This window comes from Panthera pardus, unplaced genomic scaffold (genome assembly GCF_024362965.1).
Source record: "Panthera pardus isolate Hobbes unplaced genomic scaffold, ASM2436296v1 HiC_scaffold_24, whole genome shotgun sequence".
In the NCBI taxonomy this organism is placed as follows: Eukaryota; Metazoa; Chordata; class Mammalia; order Carnivora; family Felidae; genus Panthera; species Panthera pardus.
In genome coordinates, this window is record NW_026526810.1 from 52252701 (window position 1) to 52271097 (window position 18397).

General features: G+C 49.6%; 1 protein-coding gene across 6 annotated transcripts; it reads left to right on the forward strand.

Annotated features, from left to right (window-relative positions):
* The first annotated feature begins 754 nt into the window (after positions 1-754).
* On the forward strand, positions 755-18389 carry STRC (stereocilin). 6 transcript variants are annotated; one of them, XM_019442317.2, is made up of 29 exons: positions 755-2266; positions 2581-3366; positions 3458-3482; positions 4236-5490; positions 6454-6516; positions 6614-6724; positions 6904-7070; positions 7258-7444; positions 7576-7691; positions 7952-8084; positions 8443-8625; positions 8908-8946; positions 9127-9294; positions 9466-9531; positions 9988-10116; positions 10647-10705; positions 11491-11614; positions 11726-11838; positions 13610-13745; positions 14159-14355; positions 14550-14640; positions 14853-15009; positions 15641-15810; positions 16414-16569; positions 16951-17093; positions 17284-17432; positions 17696-17793; positions 17889-18036; positions 18232-18389. In XM_019442317.2, exons 1-29 carry the CDS (start codon positions 2221-2223, stop codon positions 18318-18320), a joined length of 5304 nt encoding a protein of 1767 aa, XP_019297862.2. In that variant the 5' UTR covers positions 755-2220; the 3' UTR covers positions 18321-18389. The 6 variants fall into 6 exon arrangements, with proteins under 6 accessions (XP_019297862.2, XP_019297863.2, XP_053745089.1 ...); XM_019442318.2 differs by having other exon boundaries at positions 9991-10116; XM_053889114.1 differs by lacking the exon at positions 9127-9294.
* The last annotated feature ends 8 nt before the right edge of the window (positions 18390-18397 follow it).

Genomic DNA, 18397 nt, shown 5'->3' on the forward strand with positions numbered 1-18397 from the left:
TTTTTGACTGTGCAGTAGAGGTTGGGGGTAGAGAGTGGTGCCCCTAATCACCTGCATTGTTCAAGGGTCAACTGTATAAGCAGTAACCTGCTTATATCAGATAGCTTGATATATTAGCTATAAACCCTAAACACTTTACCCTCAGTTGGCACATACTCTGAAGCTTTGGTGGCAACAGGATTGCTTAACCAACTGCTTGCTCCATCATCATATGTACTGCCAAGAATTTCCTAGCTTGGGTTGAGGGAGTACTCATTGTTTCCCTCTCTGTTTGAGTCTACTAGTTTCAAACTTGTTCTAAAGATCTTTCACTCAAGACACTACTTCTTGGTAAAAATTTCTGTATTAATTAGGACTCTTTAGTTTCAAATAAATAATTCATATTGAGCTAAATAACTCAATACTAAAGGACTCTTTAGTTTCAAAAATATAACTCGTATTGAGTCTAATAACAATAGTAGTAATATTTAGTGAAAGTTTATTTTGTAGCAGTGCCTGGCACATGATAGGTACTTACTCTATTGGATGAATGCCACACTGTGCTAAGTACTTTAAGTGCATTATCTAATTTAATCCTCAAAATAACTCTATACTAGTATTTCTCCTTTTTATAGAAAAGAACATTGTGACACAAAATGGTTTAGAAACTGCCCAAGATGCCCAGCTAGTAAGCATTGGAGCCAGGATTTGAACCCAAGCCATCTCATTTTTTTTTTTGTACACTATTAGCCAAAAAGGATAATTTATTATAAGGGGGTTGTTACAGAACCAAGGGAAGAAATTCAAATGGATTGCAGGATGGCCTGGAACCAGGAGATAGAAAACTATTGGGAATACAGGCCATACTCTTCCTTTGATTATCCTCTCTGCTTTTCAGACTAGATGTGGTAACTGTGGTAGGCAAAGGGAAAATATTGGCAAAGGGATGCAGTAGATCATTTCAGTGATCCCAACTTCTGATTTGCCTTGGAAAATCCTAGCAGTGTCCTCAACTTTGGTGGCCTGGCCAAGTCATTCCATTTTGGGGGGCCTCTATTTCCTCATTTATAGAATGAGAAGTTTCTTTACCACAGGATTCCTCAGGTCTCTTCCAGTTCTAAAATTCTATGATCCTAAGTGAACTTTCTAGGGCAGAAGCTCATTAATAATAGATTTGAATGTGTGGGTTTGAGGGGATAGAATAGAGGAGGATTTAAGGAAAGAGGGACAGAATAATAGTTTGAATGGAGCCACAGTGTTGAATTACTATTTAGAGCTGGTGTCAGGTAAAGGCCTTTGGGGATATATAAATGGAGGACAGAAAATACTTCTCACCTTGACCAGACCAGAGTATTTTTTATGGGATCTCTCTGATCTGTGAGCAGTACTCTCTTTCTTTGTATTTGCATGAATACATGCACATGTGGGCATGCGTGTGTGTGTCCTTGTGGGAAGTAGCCCCCTTGCACAGTGATTTAATCTGGCTTATCTCTTTTCTCAGCTCAGAATTTTCTACAGAGCATTCACCTAGGCCACAGGAAGAGGACCACAGGGCAAACACAAATATTTGAATGGCCCAATGAGTAAGTTGCACATCCATAAAATGAGAGGTTTGGTCTCTGTAACCTCTGAAGTCCTCTCCCATTCTTAGCATTTTGTGGTTCTAGGTACTGAGTCAAAAGTGGCTCTGCTCTTCCTGAATGCTCTGTCATTGGACCAGACATTTGTCTTCGTTTCTCTTCTCTGTTCATACCTGGCTGCCCAGTTCCTTTCTCTGGGCCCCCTTTGTTCCTTGATTCCTTCAAATCCTACTTGCTTTTAACTCCTTTGTACCCTCTATACTTTCTTACATTTTTCTGCAGCCCCCCTCCCTACCACATTATACCCTGGTCTCCAGGTCTCCACCTCTATTTCTGCCCACTGCTATCTGCATCCTGGCTCTTAACTGAAGTTATTTCCCTGGGCTCCTCTGAGGCCCCCCCTCCCCCCCCCCCCCGCCCCCGGGATCCCCTATCACTGGTCCCTCTCACAGAAGCACACCTTTCTCCAAAGCCAAAGGATCAGGTATTCAGTGGCTCAGGTGACAAACCTGCTGTCAGGTTACAGATATTGTTCCCTGAAAGACCACACTACAGTGTCAGTGGCAACTCAGGCTGCCTGCAGTGCTCTGCCCTCACCTGGCTATTGCATACAAGGTGAGAATAACCAGAATTCACCTCTTACCAGTGCTCACCTGGAAACATGGCTCTGAGCCTCTGGGCCCTGCTGCTGCCGCTGTCCTGTGCAGGTGAGATGAACAGTGAGCAGGGCTGGGGATGAAGGGGATGGTTGCTGAAAAGAGACTTAAGAATGCAGAGATTAACCGGTTTCTATAAAAGATAAAGGAAAATGGTCAGAGACTGGAGCTAAGGGAGAAAATGAGGGTTAAGAAAGCAGGCCAAGACTTACTATAGTAAGTATTCAGTAGTATTCAGTAAAGGGACTCAGCTTGCCATCCTTGTCGCCTCATCTTTAGATCCAAGCTAGGACTGGGCTCCGGGCAGGACTGAATTGGGTTCTAGGCTCTTCCCCTTTAGTGACCTCTGGTTTCTCTTCTTACAGTGATTCTGGTCCCTACTGGGATTCAGTCCCTGGACCCTGGTCTCTCCCTCCTGAAGTCATTGCTCTCCACAATGGACCAAGCTCCTCAGGGGTCCCTCAGCCGCTCACAGTTCTCTGCATTCCTGGCCAACATTTCTTCTTCCTTTGGGCCTGGGAGAATGGGGGAGGGACCTGTGGGGGAGCCCCCACCTCTCCAGCCCCCTGCCCTCCGGCTCCACGACTTCCTAGTGACACTGAGAGGCAGCCCAGACTGGGAGCCAATGCTAGGTCTACTAGGGGATGTTCTGGCACTGCTGGGACAGGAGCAGACCCCCCGGGACTTCCTGGGGCACCAGGCAGGTGTGCTGGGTGGACTCGCAGAGGTGTTGCTAGGAGCCTTAGTTCCTGTGGGGCCCCCAACCCCTACCCGGCCCCCATGCACCCGTGATGGGCCCTCTGACTGCGTCCTGGTGGCTGACTGGTTGCCTTCTCTGCTGCTCTTGTTAGAGGGTACACGATGGCAGGCCCTGGTACAGGTGCAGTCCAGTGTGGACCCCACAAATGCCACAGGCCTCAATGGGAGGGAGCCAGCCCCCCACTTTTTACAGGGTCTGTTGGGTTTGCTCACCCCAGTAGGGGAGCCAGGCTCTGAGGAGGCTCTTTGGGGAGGTCTGCTGCGCACAGTGGGGGCCCCCCTCTATGCTGCCTTCCAGGAGGGGCTTCTCCGTGTCACTGACTCCCTACAGGATGAGGTCTTTTCCATTCTGGGGCAACCAGAGCCTGATGCCAATGGGCAGTGCCAGGGAGGTGAGTGCTGCTGGGTTCGGGGCTGGGCTGTGGCAGGACAAAGAAGGGGGGAGATTGGGGTAGTCCTCTTCCTTACTCTTTTCCCTCCTAGGCAACCTTCAACAGCTGCTTTTATGGTAAGTAACTCTCTTACCAGGAGAGGAGTTCTGAGGGAGTGGGCCTGGAAAGTTGTCAGCCTGCAGAATGGAGGAGGAGACTGATGGGAGGGCATTGTTTAGTGGTTTTCGAGCATGACTGTCTGGGTTGGTGTCCTAGCTCTGTTTACCTAGCCAAGTGACCTTGGGGTAGTTACATTCTCATTCTCATGCCTCAGTTTCCCTTCTTATAAAATATAGATAATATTAACAACCACAGAGTTGTTGAAAGGGATTGAATGGGTTGATGCTCTATGTGCAAGCCACTCAGAACTGTCTTGCACATAGTGCTTAATAATGTTACCTAATAAAGCTGGGGTATGGAAAGAAAGGATGAGACTGGATTCCTCCATCTTTACTGTTTCAGTACAACAATGTCAGAGCACTGTTAGACTTACTCAGTTGCAGGGCAGATTTCCTGATGTGAGGTCAACCAAAGGTTGTATTTAAGCTACCTAAAAGTATATGAAGAAAGGAGAAAGAAGGGAGCCAGGTGGACAGAAGGGACTCCAGCTGGGCTGCTCCTAGATGATTTTGTGCCTTGGCAGGACAGATCTTTCTCCTGCTCCTACCATCCCAGTATTTAAACCAGTAACACCTATACTCCCAGGGACCTTTTGGAAAAGCCTATGCTTGCCATCCCCCCATGCAGGGCTCTGGGCCAGGGTCAGAATGTTCAACTAAAGGTTAAACTGACCAGGTGATGCCTACTCCTCCCTCCTGCCCTCCCTCCAGGGGCATCCGGCACAACCTTTCCTGGGATGTCCAGGCGCTGGGCTTTCTGTCTGGATTGCCACCCCCACCCCCTGCCCTCCTCCACTGTCTGAGCACAGGTGTGCCTCTGCCCAGGGCTTCCCAGCTCTCAGCCCACATCAGCCCTCGCCAACAGCGAGCCATCTCTGTGGAGGCCCTCTGCGAGAACCACTCAGGTCCAGCACCACCCTACAGCATTTCCAACTTCTCCATCCACTTGCTCTGCCAGCACGCCAAGCCTGCCACCCCGCAGCCCCCTCCCAGCACCATTGCCATCTGCCAGACAGCTGTGTGGTATGCATTCTCATGGGCACCAGGTGCCCAAGGCTGGCTACAGGCCTGCCATGACCAGTTTCCTGATCAGTTCCTGGAGGCAATATGTAACAACCTCTCCTTTTCAGCCTTGTCTGGCCCCAATCGCCGTCTGGTAAAGCGGCTCTGTGCTGGTCTTCTCCCACCCCCCACCAGCTGTCCTGAAGGACTGCCTTCTGTTCCCCTCACCCCAGAGATCTTCTGGGGCTGCTTCTTGGAGAATGAGACCCTGTGGGCTGAGCGGCTGTGTGGAGAGGCGGGTCTGCAGGCTGTGCCCCCCAGCAATCAGGCTTGGGTTCAGCATGTGTGCCAGGGCCCTACCCCAGATGCCACTGCCTTCCCACCCTGCCACATTGGACCTTGTGGGGAACGCTGCCCAGATGGGGGCAGCTTCCTGATGATGGTCTGTGCCAATGACACCATGTATGAAGCGCTTGTGCCCTTCTGGCCTTGGCTAGCAGGCCAGTGCAGGATAAGTCGTGGGGGCAATGACACTTGCTTCCTAGAGGGGCTACTGGGCCCTCTTCTGCCCTCTCTGCCACCACTGGGACCATCCCCACTGTGTCTGGCCCCAGCCCCCTTCCTGCTTGGCATGCTATCCCAATTGCCACGTTGTCAGTCCTCTGTACCAGCCCTTGCCCACTCCACACGCCTACACTATCTCCTGCGCCTGCTGACCTTTCTTCTGGGTCCAGGGGCTGGGGGGACTGAGGCCCAGGGGATGCTGGGTCAGGCCCTGATGCTCTCCAGTCTCCCAGACAACTGCTCCTTCTGGGATGCCTTCCGCCCAGAGGGCCGGCGCAGTGTGCTGCGGACAGTTGGGGAGTACCTGGAACAGGAGGAGCAGTGGACCCCGCTGGGCTTTGAACCCACTGCCAGCCCCAGCTCTGGTATAAACAAGATGGAGCTGCTGTCCTGCTTCAGTGTGAGTAATCTGCCAAGGTTAAAGCCCCTGGAACAGAGGGAAGGGCCTCCAAACAAATTCTCTAATACTGAGAGGTAGTAGTATAGTATAGTGTTTTAAGCACACAGCTCTGGAGTCAGACAGGCCTGAGTTCAGATCTTAGTTCTGTGATCAACCTTGGACAAGTTATTTAACCTCTCTGAGCAACATTTTTTTCACTTATAAATGAGGGAGAGTAACCGTGCCACTTTTTTAGGGTACCTGTAAGGATTACATAAGATTATACATGCTGTGGGCTTATGTATATAGCATGACACATAAACGTGCACTAAACGTTATCTCATTATTCTTTCTAACTCTTTGACTCTCCCCCTTTCTGCTCCAGAAAGGAAAGATATCAAGTTGGAGGGATCTGACTCTGTCCCTAGAGAGTGCGAAGGCTGGCAAATATAGGAAGATAAGACAGATATGAGAATAGTTCAGGGCAACCAGAAATCAGAAGACTTGAGTTCTGGGTTCAACTATGTCACACATTAGTGTGGTAATAGGAAAATAATTTAACTCAGATTTTCTGGACTTCTGTTCCTTCTCTGTAGAGTGAAGGGGCTACCATAATTCATTCATTGGGTGCCCCGTTATATGTAAGGCACTTTGCTAGGTTATGTAGCATATGTAAAGATTCCTTACTCCATGTTAGGGCCCACCTTTCTCAAGTCCTGTGTCCAGTGAAATGGGATTATACAGATTCATAGTTTTGGTTTGGATCTACAAGTATTTATTGAGCCAACAATGGACCTAGCATAGAAAAGGGTACAGGAGAAGTTTGAGACATCATCCTGGTTTAATGGAATTTAGTATCTGATGAGACACACATACAAGCTTCAGATGAAGGACAAGCATATAGCAAGTGGACTTGGAGTGCCTGGGGAATCTTCAGGAGGACAGAGGAGACAGCTCTTGGTATCTTGTCTGTCTCCCCACCAGCCTGTGCTATGGGATCTGCTCCAGAGGGAGAAGAGTGTTTGGGCCCTGCAGATTCTAGTGCAGGTAACAGATGGAGGGGTACATGGATGGAATGGGTAACAACTGTGGCATGAGGTCTCTGCCCAGTGAGGCCATGCCCACTTTAACCTCCTACTCCCAGGCATACCTGCACATGCCACCAGAAAATCTCCAGCAGCTGGTGCTTTCAGCAGAGAGGGAGGCTGCTCAGGGCTTCCTGACGCTCATGCACCGTTCCTGGGCCCAGCTTCAGGTGGGTATAGAGGGCAGGTGGGGGGGGGGGGAGGGGAGGATGGAGGGAGACATCTGGGAATCAAGAACACCTGGAACCTGGTGTGCAGAGGGCTTCCCCAGTGGAAGGAGAAGCTCAAAAGGAGATGGCGATAATACTGAGCATCTCCAGAGCCAGCATCCATTCCTATGCCCTCACAGGTGCCACCATCTGAGGAGCAGGCCCTGGGTCGCCTGACAGCCTTGTTGCTCCAGCAGTACCCACGCCTCACCTCCCAGCTCTTCATTGACCTGTCACCGCTCATCCCCTTCTTGGCTGTCTCTGACCTGATGCGCTTCCCACCATCCTTGTTGGCCAATGACAGTGTGTAAGGACCCCACACCACTCCTTCTGATCCTGTCAGGGTCAGCCAACCCCATCAGCCTATAGCAGCCCCTTCTTGAAATCCTCTCTGTTAAAATTAGGGAGAGTCTCCTTCTTGTCCATGATAGTAGGGCTTCAGAGTGTGAGGGGGACAACAGGGGCCAAAGGTTAATACCCATTTCTCTCCCCAGACTGGCTGCCATCCGAGATTACAGCCCAGGAATGAGGCCTGAACAGAAGGAAGCTCTTGCAAAGCGACTGCTGGCCCCTGACCTGTTTGGGGAAGTGCCCGCCTGGTCCCAGGAGCTACTGTGGGCAGTGTTGCCCCTGCTCCCCCACCTCCCTCTGGAGAACTTTCTGCAGCTCAGCCCTCACCAGGTATGACATGATTTTCTTGACTAGCCCATCTTCTCCTAGGTGGAACAGGAGTCAGTAGTATGTCTCCTGGTGAGCTTCTCCCCACAAGTGTCCCACAGTGACCCAACATGAGCTGACCCTCCTCACCTCAGATCCAGGCCCTGGAGGATAGTTGGCCAGCAGCAGGTCTTGGGCCAGGGCATGCCCGGCATGTGCTACGAAGCCTGGTGAACCAGAGTGTCCAGGACGGAGAAGAGCAGGTGCGCAGGTGAGCAGTTGTGGGATCAGTGATCAAAGCCAAATTGGGAGAGAGGCTAGTGCAGCTGCCATGGTGGGTTGGGGGCCTAGGAAGGAAGGGTCAAAAAGGTAGGCAGCGGCCACAGGCAGTATAGGACTCCAGGACAGAGGCCTATCTATGGTACCCATATTTCCTAGTTTAGCAGAGTGCCTACTCCATATACCTACACGATCCCTACCTTAGTGCCAGCTTCAGTGACCACATGAAGGCCAGCTTCATGCCCTTCTCAGGCTGGGGTCCCTCGCCTGTTTCCTGAGCCCTGAGGAGCTGCAGAGCCTGGTACCCTTGAGTGATCCACTGGGGCCAGTAGAACGGGGGCTGCTGGAATGTGCGGCCAACGGGACCCTCAGCCCACAAGGACGGGTGAGCCCCTTGGCACAGGCCTACAAGAGTCCAGGCTTTCCTTGGGTCTGTGTGGATGACATGCTCAGTCATCTCAATCAAGCTTGAGCACAGCAGTGCCAGCCCTCCCCTGACCTCTACTATCTCTGTTCCTTATTTCGTGGTCATCCTTATCTGTTACCACCTCTTCCTGACCCAATGCCGTTTGGTCTATGACACCCCAAACATACCCTTTGACATCTTAAACCCTATCTGTTCGTGTCCCATCTTTGGTTCTAAACCCTAGCCCAGGCCCTGGGAAATCCAGATGTGGGATTAGAGAGGAAGTTTAAGGTTCACTTGTCTTTTCTTCCCAGTCCCAAACTTTCTTTGGTTACAGGTGGCATATGAACTTCTGGGGGTATTGCGCTCATCTGGAGGAGCTGTGCTGAGCCCCCGGGAGCTGCGGGTCTGGGCCCCTCTCTTCCCTCAGCTGGGCCTCCGTTTCCTGCAGGAGCTGTCAGAGCCCCAGCTTAGAGCCATGCTTCCTGCCCTGCAGGGCACCAGTGTCACACCAGCCCAGGTGGGCCTGTCTCACTCTCTAACATCCACCTTCCAACCCCAGGAACCCCACTCAAGGGAATGACATTCAGGAATACCACCAGCTTCTCTGGAGCCTCCTTTTTCTCTGTCCCAAGGAGGACTCCCTCATCCCCCTTCTTCAGATCAAGAAGAGCCCAGAGCCAGGCTAGTCACTGGGGTGGTATCAAGGAAACTAGAAGTTTTAAAGGGTAGGTCCTAGGGACCTGCATAAAACCTGGCTACCAGGACTTGAGAGCTGTTGTTTCATCCCATCCCACCTTAGGCTGTCTTACTGCTTGGACGGCTCCTCCCTAGGCATGATGTGAGTAGCAACAACTTCTCAATGTCCCTCAGAGGTCCCTGTCCCCCTTTCCTTGGCTCTCACATCTGCCCCTTCTTCCCTCTCAGTTCCTCAGACCTGCTGCCTTGCTGTACTGTGATTGTTGTGTTCCCAACCACCCTGCTTCTCTTCTTCAGGACTCTTGTCTCTCTTGCTCCCCAGCTGTCCCTGGAGGAACTCTGCTCCTTGCACCCTCTGCTGCCAGGCCTCAGCTCCCAGACACTCCAGGCCATCCCTAGGCGAGTTCTGGTTGGGGCCTGTTCCTGCCTGGCCCCTGAACTGTCACGCCTCTCAGCTTGCCAGACTGCAGCATTGCTGCAGACCTTTCGGGTATGAGAGTAGCAGGGAGGATGAGACATTCAGGGATGTGGGCTCTGGTTAAGAGGAGGGCATCTTCCCTGTGGCCAGGGAAGGCCTCCCATACCTCCCCACTTCCTTACACACACACACACACACACACACACACACACACACACACACACTCTGCTGATTCTCATGCAGGTGAAAGACGGTGTTAAAAACATAGGTACAACAGGTGCCAGTGCAGCTGTGTGTATCCCTGGTCAGGTACGTGTGGGATCTCCCAACTAAGCTCCTCTCCATGTCCCCGGGTAGTTTCATATGACTGGTGCTGCCTCCTATACTCTCCCTGCAGTGGCCCTGAGCATCCAAGTTGACTCTGTTTCCACCAAGACATTAGCAGCTCTCCCCAGTTCCAGTTACATGACAGCATGACCCACACTGTCCTATAATGTCAAAACCAGAAGGGTCTGAGAAATCTTCCAGGCCAACGAACCTGCTTTCAGATAAAGAGAGCAAAGCTCAGAGAGTCTGAGGGAGATCAGTTCATCAGGTGCCTGAATAGCATCAATACTTGACCACATCCACCTTCATTGTGAGGGCTCTCTGGTGTGTGTTGCTATAGTGGCACATGCCATCCACCCTTTCCCTAGTTTTGGTCCCTTCCCACCCCCATGATGCCCCTCTTACCTATCATTACTCTGCTACACACATCCTCACCAGCAGCCCATCCCCACCACCTGGCCAGACTGCCTGCTTCCCCTGCTCCCACTAAAGCTGCTACAGCTGGACTCTGCGGCTCTTCTGGCTAACCGAAGGCGCTACCGGGAGCTGCCCTGGTCTGAGCAGCAGGTAATTCTCCTCACTTACTCCAGAACTATCCTCTATGTTCCACCTCTTTTATCTGTCAGCCCTAGATTGGTCACATTATCTCCAGCATCCTTTATAATGTGACTTGCTTTGGGGCGCCTGGGTGGCTCAGTCGGTTGAGCGTCCGACTTCGGCTCAGGTCACGATCTCGCAGTCCGTGAGTTCGAGCCCCGCGTCGGGCTCTGTGCTGAGTGCTCAGAGCCTGGAGCCTGTTTCAGATTCTGTGTCTCCATCTCTCTCTGACCCTCCCCCGTTCGTGCTCTGTCTCTCTCTGTCTCAAAAATAAATAAACGTTAAAAAAAAAAAAATTATAATGTGACTTGCTTTGCTTTATTCCTTCTCCCTCCCCCTTACTTCTCCCCCCCCCCCCATCTCCAAGAGAGGAGTGTACATTTGGGAGAGTAGGAGGCTGGTGGATCCACAGGGTGGGGAGGGAGGACTAGGTCCAAAGCATCTTAGGTCCTTGGGCAATATCTCTGCTGGGGGGCTGCTCCTCTTTCTTTCTCCTGTAGGCTCAGTTTCTCTGGAAGAAGATGCAGGTGCCCACCAACCTGACACTTAGGAATCTGCAGTGAGTAACTTGTGTTGAGCGGAATTTAATTCAACTAACATTTTTTGAGACTTCCCATGTGCCAGGCCCCATATGATATGCAATGGGACATGCGAGGATGGATGATGCATAGTCCCAGTGTGTGGGCCGTCTCTTGGCTCCTCCTCCCTTTACTCTCTTGCCTTCCCATAGCACCACACCTATCCTGACTAGTTTAAGGGATTCAGAACACCTGGATTCAGGTCCCAGCCCTGAGACCTATTCATGGCCTTGAGCAAGTCATTTAATCCTCTAAGCTTCAGTTTTTTTCTTCTGTGGAATGAGAATTACAATAGTACCTACCTCATAGGATGTGGTTGTGAAGATTACATGAGGTAAGGCATATAAAGTACTTAATATAGTTCCTGGCCCAGTGAAATCTCCCAATAGATATTTGCTGTTGTTAGTTTAATCCAAGGTGACCTCAGAGCTACTGGCCATGCAGCAATAAACAGGAACAAGTAAGTATCACTTTCCTTTCACCCACAGTAAAGGAATCATGGGCTTCAGAATCTAAAGATATAGCTCTACGCTCAGTTTACCACATTTTTAATAGAATGATGTTCGGAATATCCCTTGACGTCTGTGAACGTTTATTTTCCTCTCTGATAAACAGTGATGATGTTGTGGTTTTCTATGGAAAGCCATTTCTCAAACTGTAAATTACCATAAATGAATTCTGTACTTGTGTTGAGAGTATCAGTATCAAGGAGCAGACAGACCACAGCATGTGTTGAATGAGCATCTACCCACTCACATACCTACAGGGCTCTGGGCACCCTGGCAGGGGGCATGTCGTGTGAGTTTCTGCAGCAGATCAACTCAATGGCAAACTTCCTTGAAGTAGTGCACATGATCTATCAGCTGCCCACTGGAGTTCGAGGGAGTCTGGTGAGAGGAGTGCTTAAACATTAGTGGAGCAGGGAGGCAGGGATCCTGGGTACCGAATCCGGCCCCTATGCTTAGCTCTATCCTGACCTGTTTCCCCATCCTATCCTACAGAGAGCCTGTATCTGGGTGGAGCTACAGCGGAGGATGACAATGCCAGAGCCAGAGCTGGCAACCATGGGGCCAGAACTGAGTGGGCTAGACACCAGGCTACTCTTGGATTTACCGTAAGTGCTACAACTGGAGACACTGGATCCCTAGACGTCTCAACCTGGGGTAGAAGGTCTGCCCTTAGGAAATGCCCTAAGGTGGAAGTTTTCTGTCTGGTGGTCCTCTGCCATCAGTTATAGCCCAAAGCAGAGGATTCTACTCAAAGTTGCTCTATGTTTTGACTGGCTCCCAGAACATGACCCCAACATAGGACAGCTAATGGTGGGCAACACTATGATGTGGGCTGCCAAACAATCATAGTATAACCTAGGCCACATTAATAGAGATAGAGTATCTGAACTGAGGGAGTCAATGGTCCAACTCACCCTAGAAGATTATAGTCTGCTTAAGCCACCATGTTGTCAGTGTGTTCAGTGGAGTACAGAAAGAGCGTGTATGAAACATGATAAATGCCTTTAAATACTCCTAAGGCTATCAAATAGAAAATAGATTAGCATGTTTCTGAATGGCTCCATTGGGCATCACAATGACCAATGAGTAAAAATCAGATTTGAAAAATACAAGGAAAACTGATGTAGCAAATTCCCAACATCAGAGTTATTCAAGCCTGGGCCGAATGGTCTCATTGCAGGAATGTTGTAGAGCACATTTAAGTATGGATAAGGGTTGTGGGGAGAGAAAATTCATGAATGTAAGGGTCCTCTTAACACAGAGACTCTAGGAGTTTTATGAGTATCTCTCTCCCAGGCTTCCTTTCTCATTTTGCCCCCATCCCTACCCCATTGCCATCTGAACTGTAAGTTAGAGTAGGAAAAGGCTAGTATTAGTCTTCCTAGGGATGAGGTGATGGTAAAGCAGTTGATTCCATCCTTACATTTTTATAGGCCTTTCCACAGATTTTGGCTTTTGTGCTATGCAGCCTAGTTCCAGTTCCAGAATTGGCAGCCCTAGATAGAATACACTTCTGAAACCTGGACAAAAGGGCTTTTAAAAAAGCCATTGAAATCTATTTAAATTTATTGGTTCTTGGAGATAATTTAGAATCCTAAGGACCTAGATAAGTTTCTAGACCATGAGTTGGAAAACCTGAGTTCCCCATCTATGAAAGAGGAATAAGAAAAATACCTGTCTTACCCCAAAGTTTTGTCATAACGTTCAAATAAGAGAATACTATAAAAGGGCTTGGTAAATTGTGCAGCACTATGCAAATGAGAGAGGACTTCCCCACAAAAAGTAGAGGAAGGGTGACCCTGTGGAAAAAAGGACTTGGGAGTAAGATCCCACCATCTCTGTGAGCTGGTTTTCTAATCTATAACATGGGGGGGGGGATTTTTTTAAAGTTTATTTTTATTTGTTTTGAGAGAGAGATAGAGAGCAAGTGGGGGAGGGGAAGAGAGAGAGGGAGACAGAATCCCAAGCAGACTCCACACTGTTAGCATAGAGCCTAACGAGGGGCTCGAACTCATAGACCATGAGATCATGACGTGAGCTGAATTCAAGAGTCAGACGCTTAACCAACTGAACCACCCAGGTGCCCCAAATGGGGAGAAATTTTAAAGATATTTAATATTTGGGACTTTTGATTCCATTAGATAAGGTAGGGTCATTTGTCATTTTTCCTGAGGAAGACTAGAAATATGGCACTCCTTTTGTTCTCTCCTTTTAAACACTATGAAGGGAATTGCATCTGGGGCAGTTTAATATCAGATCCTGTCCAGGGCCATAGGGTTTGGTCTGATGTTACCTCTTGTCTGGGCAATGTGGCATTCTGTTATCCCTTCTCAACAGGACTCATTTCTGAATGCCCCTGTTGTCAAATTGCTATAGGGTCCGGTTGATGGATAGACTGTCCAATGAATCTATTATGTTGGTGGTGGGGCTGGTACGAGGAGCTCCAGAGCAGCTGCTGGCACTGACCCCACTCCACCGGGTGGCCCTGGCAGAGAGGGCACTACAAAACTTGGTAAGAGTCCAACGTACCAGACTCGGAACTGCTGCCTGGACAATTTTTACCTCTCAGACAATGCTCTCTATCTTCTAGGCCTAGCCCCATACTTTTGTTGCCAAAAAGGTTCTTGTCCAGAAGGCCCTAGCCCCTAGATATATCTCTAGGTTCCATCCCAACCTATCTCTAGGTTCATATTTTTTGTCCACATTCTTTAGAGTCCAAGAAATCCCTTGGATTCCAACTCCTAGCCTTTCTGCCTGTTCCTATCTGGGCTCATTATTTAAGAAAGTAAACAATGGCAGTGAACATCGTAGGGTCTTGAGTTGGGAGCTGGAGGGAGGGAAAATCAAAGGTTTTGGTGTCTTGATCAAAGAATCTGGTCCTCTGAGTCAGAGATGCATTGTCCCAAGTCCTGATGCCCCCTCCAGGCTCCAAAGGAGACAACAGTCTCAAGGGAAGTGCTGGAGACATTGGGCCCCTTGGTTGGATTCCTGGGGATAGAGAGTACACGACGGATCCCCCTACCGATCCTGCTGGGCCAACTCAATCAGCTGCAGGGCTTCTGCCTAGGAGAGCCATTTGCCACAGAGCTGGGATGGCTCTTGTCACAGGAACCTGCTCTTGGGTATGAACCTTCGGGAACTTCTAATTCTGACTCATCCTATACCCACTCTCTTAACCACCATCATCAGTGGCAGATCATTGAATAAATATACACAAGGTCCCTTGGAGCCCTGAGTCCCCATGTCCTCTTTTCCCCTTCCTTTCCCTCACAGTTGTCTCAGCATCCCAGCCCCTGATCTTCTTCCTGTCCCCCAGGAAGCCAGAGTTGTGGAGCCAGGGTGAAGTAGAGCAAGCTGGACGCCTAGTACTCACTCTGTCTACTGAAGCTATTTCCTTGATCCCCAGGGTGAGGTGAAGGAACAAGGGAGGGAGTAAGAGCAGAGAGGGGACTGGTGAGCTGGCTTTGGGGAGCTAAGGGCAAGGAGACTGAGGGCAAGGGATGTGAAGCCTGAATCTGGGGGAAACTGCTAAAAAGAGATAGGACTTTAAAATTATAGCTGCAGCAGCTGGCCCTGACCTGCCCAGGTCTCCCCACCCTCCATCTACCATCTCACACAGGAGGCCTTGGGCCAAGAGACTCTGGAGCGGCTCCTAGAGAAGCAGCAGAGTTGGGAGCAGAGCAGAGTTGGACAGCTATGTGGAAGACCACAGCTTGCTTCCAAGAAAGCTGCCTTGGTAGCTGGGGTTGTACGGCCCACTGCAGAAGATCTCCCAGGTGAAACTACCCAAATATTCATGTCTATCAGGGTGTATAGGAAAGAGTATCCAGAAATGTAGACAGAAGTCGGGCTCTAGGTATGCTGTGCCCTTTGAGCAGATTTGCACACCTTCTGCTCTCTGGGATTGGGTTTTCTCATCTATAAACCACAGTGGTTAGAGGGATAATTTTCAAGGTCTTTTCTGGTTCTAGGGTTCTATAGCTCTGGACATTTATAACTCATTACATTATTAGCCCAGGACTTACCTTTTCCTGTTCTCTTATCCATATTAGCAGCTGACCCACTCTAAGCTTGGCTCTATGCTAGAGTATGGTGCTGTCTGCTGGGAAGATGCTTAGGATGTAGGAGGGAGATGCTAGTGAGACCTGAGTTCTGATCTAGACCTGCCATTAAATCCCTAGGCAACCCCTTCAGCCTTCCATTTATACAATGAGGGACTTATCCTCTTTAGTCACTTGTTCTAATATCCCTTGAGTCCTGTAATTCTCATACTATAGTAATCCTTTGGCCCATACTGTCTATGTTACCCTATCCTCCAAAGGTTGGAGGGGTCATTCCACCTATAGATATTTCTGTGGGCATAGTTTAATTCTACACTGACCCCCTGTGCCTGCCTTCCCCCTTCAGAACCTGTGCCAAATTGTGCAGATATACGAGGGACATTCCCAGCAGCCTGGTCAGCAACCCAGATTGCAGGGATGGAGCTCTCAGACTTTGAGGACTGCCTGGAATTATTCGCAGGAGACCCAGGACTTGGGCCTGAGGAACTACGGGCAGCTATGGGCAAGGCAAAACAGGTTAGGGATGGAGGGGCCAACATGAGGAAGCTGGTTGGGTGTGGTATGAGACACAAGGGAGTGGATAGCTGGGGAAAAGTGGAGGAAATAGGAGATGAAAGAATGAGAGTGGATCCTGAGTAGGAAGTCAGAGAGGATGAATATGGAGAAAAGGAAGCTAGTGCAATGGGTAGAGGGAAGAAGGCAGTGGTTACCAAACTTTAGGGTGTATCAAAATTATCCAGGGAGTAGGTTTTTAAAATGCTGGTGCCAGGGTCCTATGCTAGACTCACTGAAGAATCTTTTTTTGGGGGAAGAATCTTCTGAGGGCTCTGGGGGATCAGCATTTCAACAGGCACTCCTAGTGAGTCTGGTGCACATAAGGTTTAGAATCCATGGACTATGATCTGCTATTCTTCTATACTGAGACTCTAGCATCTTTCAGTAACACCTTAGTCAGAACCTTAATCCAACCCTCTCATTTTACAGTTGAGGAAACTAAAGACCCAGAGAGGCAAGTGATTTGCCTAGAGTTCACAGCTAAGGTCAGAGGCATGACTAAGACCAAGCATTCTGACTCCTAGTCCAGTGCTTTTCCACTCACATTGTTCCTCTTTCTCCTAGTTGTGGGGTCCTCCCCGGGGATTCCGTCCTGAGCAGATCCTGCAGCTAGGTCGGCTCTTAATAGGTTTAGGAGAGCGGGAACTACAGGAGCTGATCCTAGTGGACTGGGGAGTGCTGAGCACCCTGGGGCAGATAGATGGCTGGAGCTCCATCCAGGTAACACCTTCCCTTTTCCTACCTTCCAAACTTCTATTCCACAGATCTAGGCCTTTAGGTCACCTAACACCTAAAGAATTTTTTTTCTGTTACCCTGCTTGGCCATTCTTTCTATTAAAATAGAATACCCCCTACTTGTGGCCTTAGGAACTCTGTGATTTATTCACTTTGAGGTCTGGACACATAAAACTCCCTCCTGACTGTCTTCCCTGAGGCCTTCTCTTTTTTGGATCCTCAATCTTCCTCATGGCTATTGGATCATCAGTTCTTAATAATACAAGTATAAAATCCAGTAGCACTTGTCTCTTCCCCAACCATGAATTTACCCATGAATTCCTTGTGATTTCTCTCCTTATTCTGTGCCCTCCATCTCCATCCCAGCTCCGGGTTGTGGTCTCCAGTTTCTTGCGGCAGAGTGGCCGGCATGTGAGCCACCTGGACTTCCTTCATCTGACTGCACTGGGTTATACACTCTGTGGACTTCGGCCAGAGGAGCTACAGCATATCAGCAGTTGGGAATTTAGGTCATCTGTGGAGGGGATGTGTGGGTGGTGGTGCTCATGTAAAGGTGGACTCACTGGGGATGGAAGACTCATGGTGGAGTGGTCCCATGGAGGAAGGGACCTCACCTGAAGCCATCTATACTCCCGTCCCATAACCATGGACCCTATCACTGTGGCTGAATATACTTTCTTTCTTTCCACTCTTCCACAGCCAAGCAGCTCTCTTCCTGGGCAATCTGCATCTCCAGTGTTCTGAGGAGCAACTGGAAGTTCTGGCCCAGCTCCTTGTGCTGCCGGGTGGTTTTGGTCCAGTCAGTAACTGGGGGCCTGAGATCTTCACTGAAATCGGCACAATAGCAGGTAGGGAGGCTGGGCCACTGCTGGTGCTAGCTGTTAGAGGTTGGTTTCCCTACCATGGATGGACTGGGTGGAGGACTGCTCTGGAACTCTTAAGGTGGGAGTCTGAGAAGGCATTTAGGTAAGAGGTTGGAGATGTGTTGGGAAAGGTGTATGGCCGGGTATTTGGGGAGAGGTTAGAGAAGTCTATAGTCTATAGGTTTGAAGAGAAGGGGGAAGGCCAGTATAAGACAATGTTTGGATGCCCATCCCACTTGCTTCAACAGCAGGGATCCCAGACCTGGCTCTTTCAGCACTGCTGCAGGAACAGATCCAGGGCCTTACCCCTCTTGCTATTTCTGTCATCCCTGCTCCTAAATTTGCTGTAAGTATTTAAGAACTGGGGTCTGAGGTGACCACACAGAGCCAGGGCCCAATGGGGGCTATACTGGATGTACTAATTTCTGCTCCCACCCCCAGGTGGTGTTCAGTCCCACCCAGCTATCTAGTCTCACGAGTGTTCAGGCTGTGGCTGTCACTCCTGAACAAATGGCCTTTCTGAGTCCTGAGCAGCGACGAGCAGTTGCATGGGCCCAGCATGAGGGGAAGGACAGCCCAGAACAGCAGGGTGAGTTCCCAAATGCACAGCTTGCCCCACTAACTCCTGACCCAGAATCTGACCCCAAACTTGATGCTATCTGGTTCATAGAACCCATTCAGGGAGACCCCTGAAGCAAAGGGATCTAGGCAGACAGTTTCCATGTATCAGTGGTTCTTGGGGAACAGAGTTTTGATATTCCTCCCATTTTCTGTCTCATTATAGGTCGAAGCACAGCCTGGGGCCTTCAGGACTGGTCACAGCCCTCCTGGGCCATGGCATTGACCATCTGCTTCCTTGGCAACCTGCTTTGAACCTGTCTCCACAGTTAAAGAGAAAGATTGTTGGGAAAGAAACTTTAATAAAGTGCAAATGGAAATGCATTCTAATT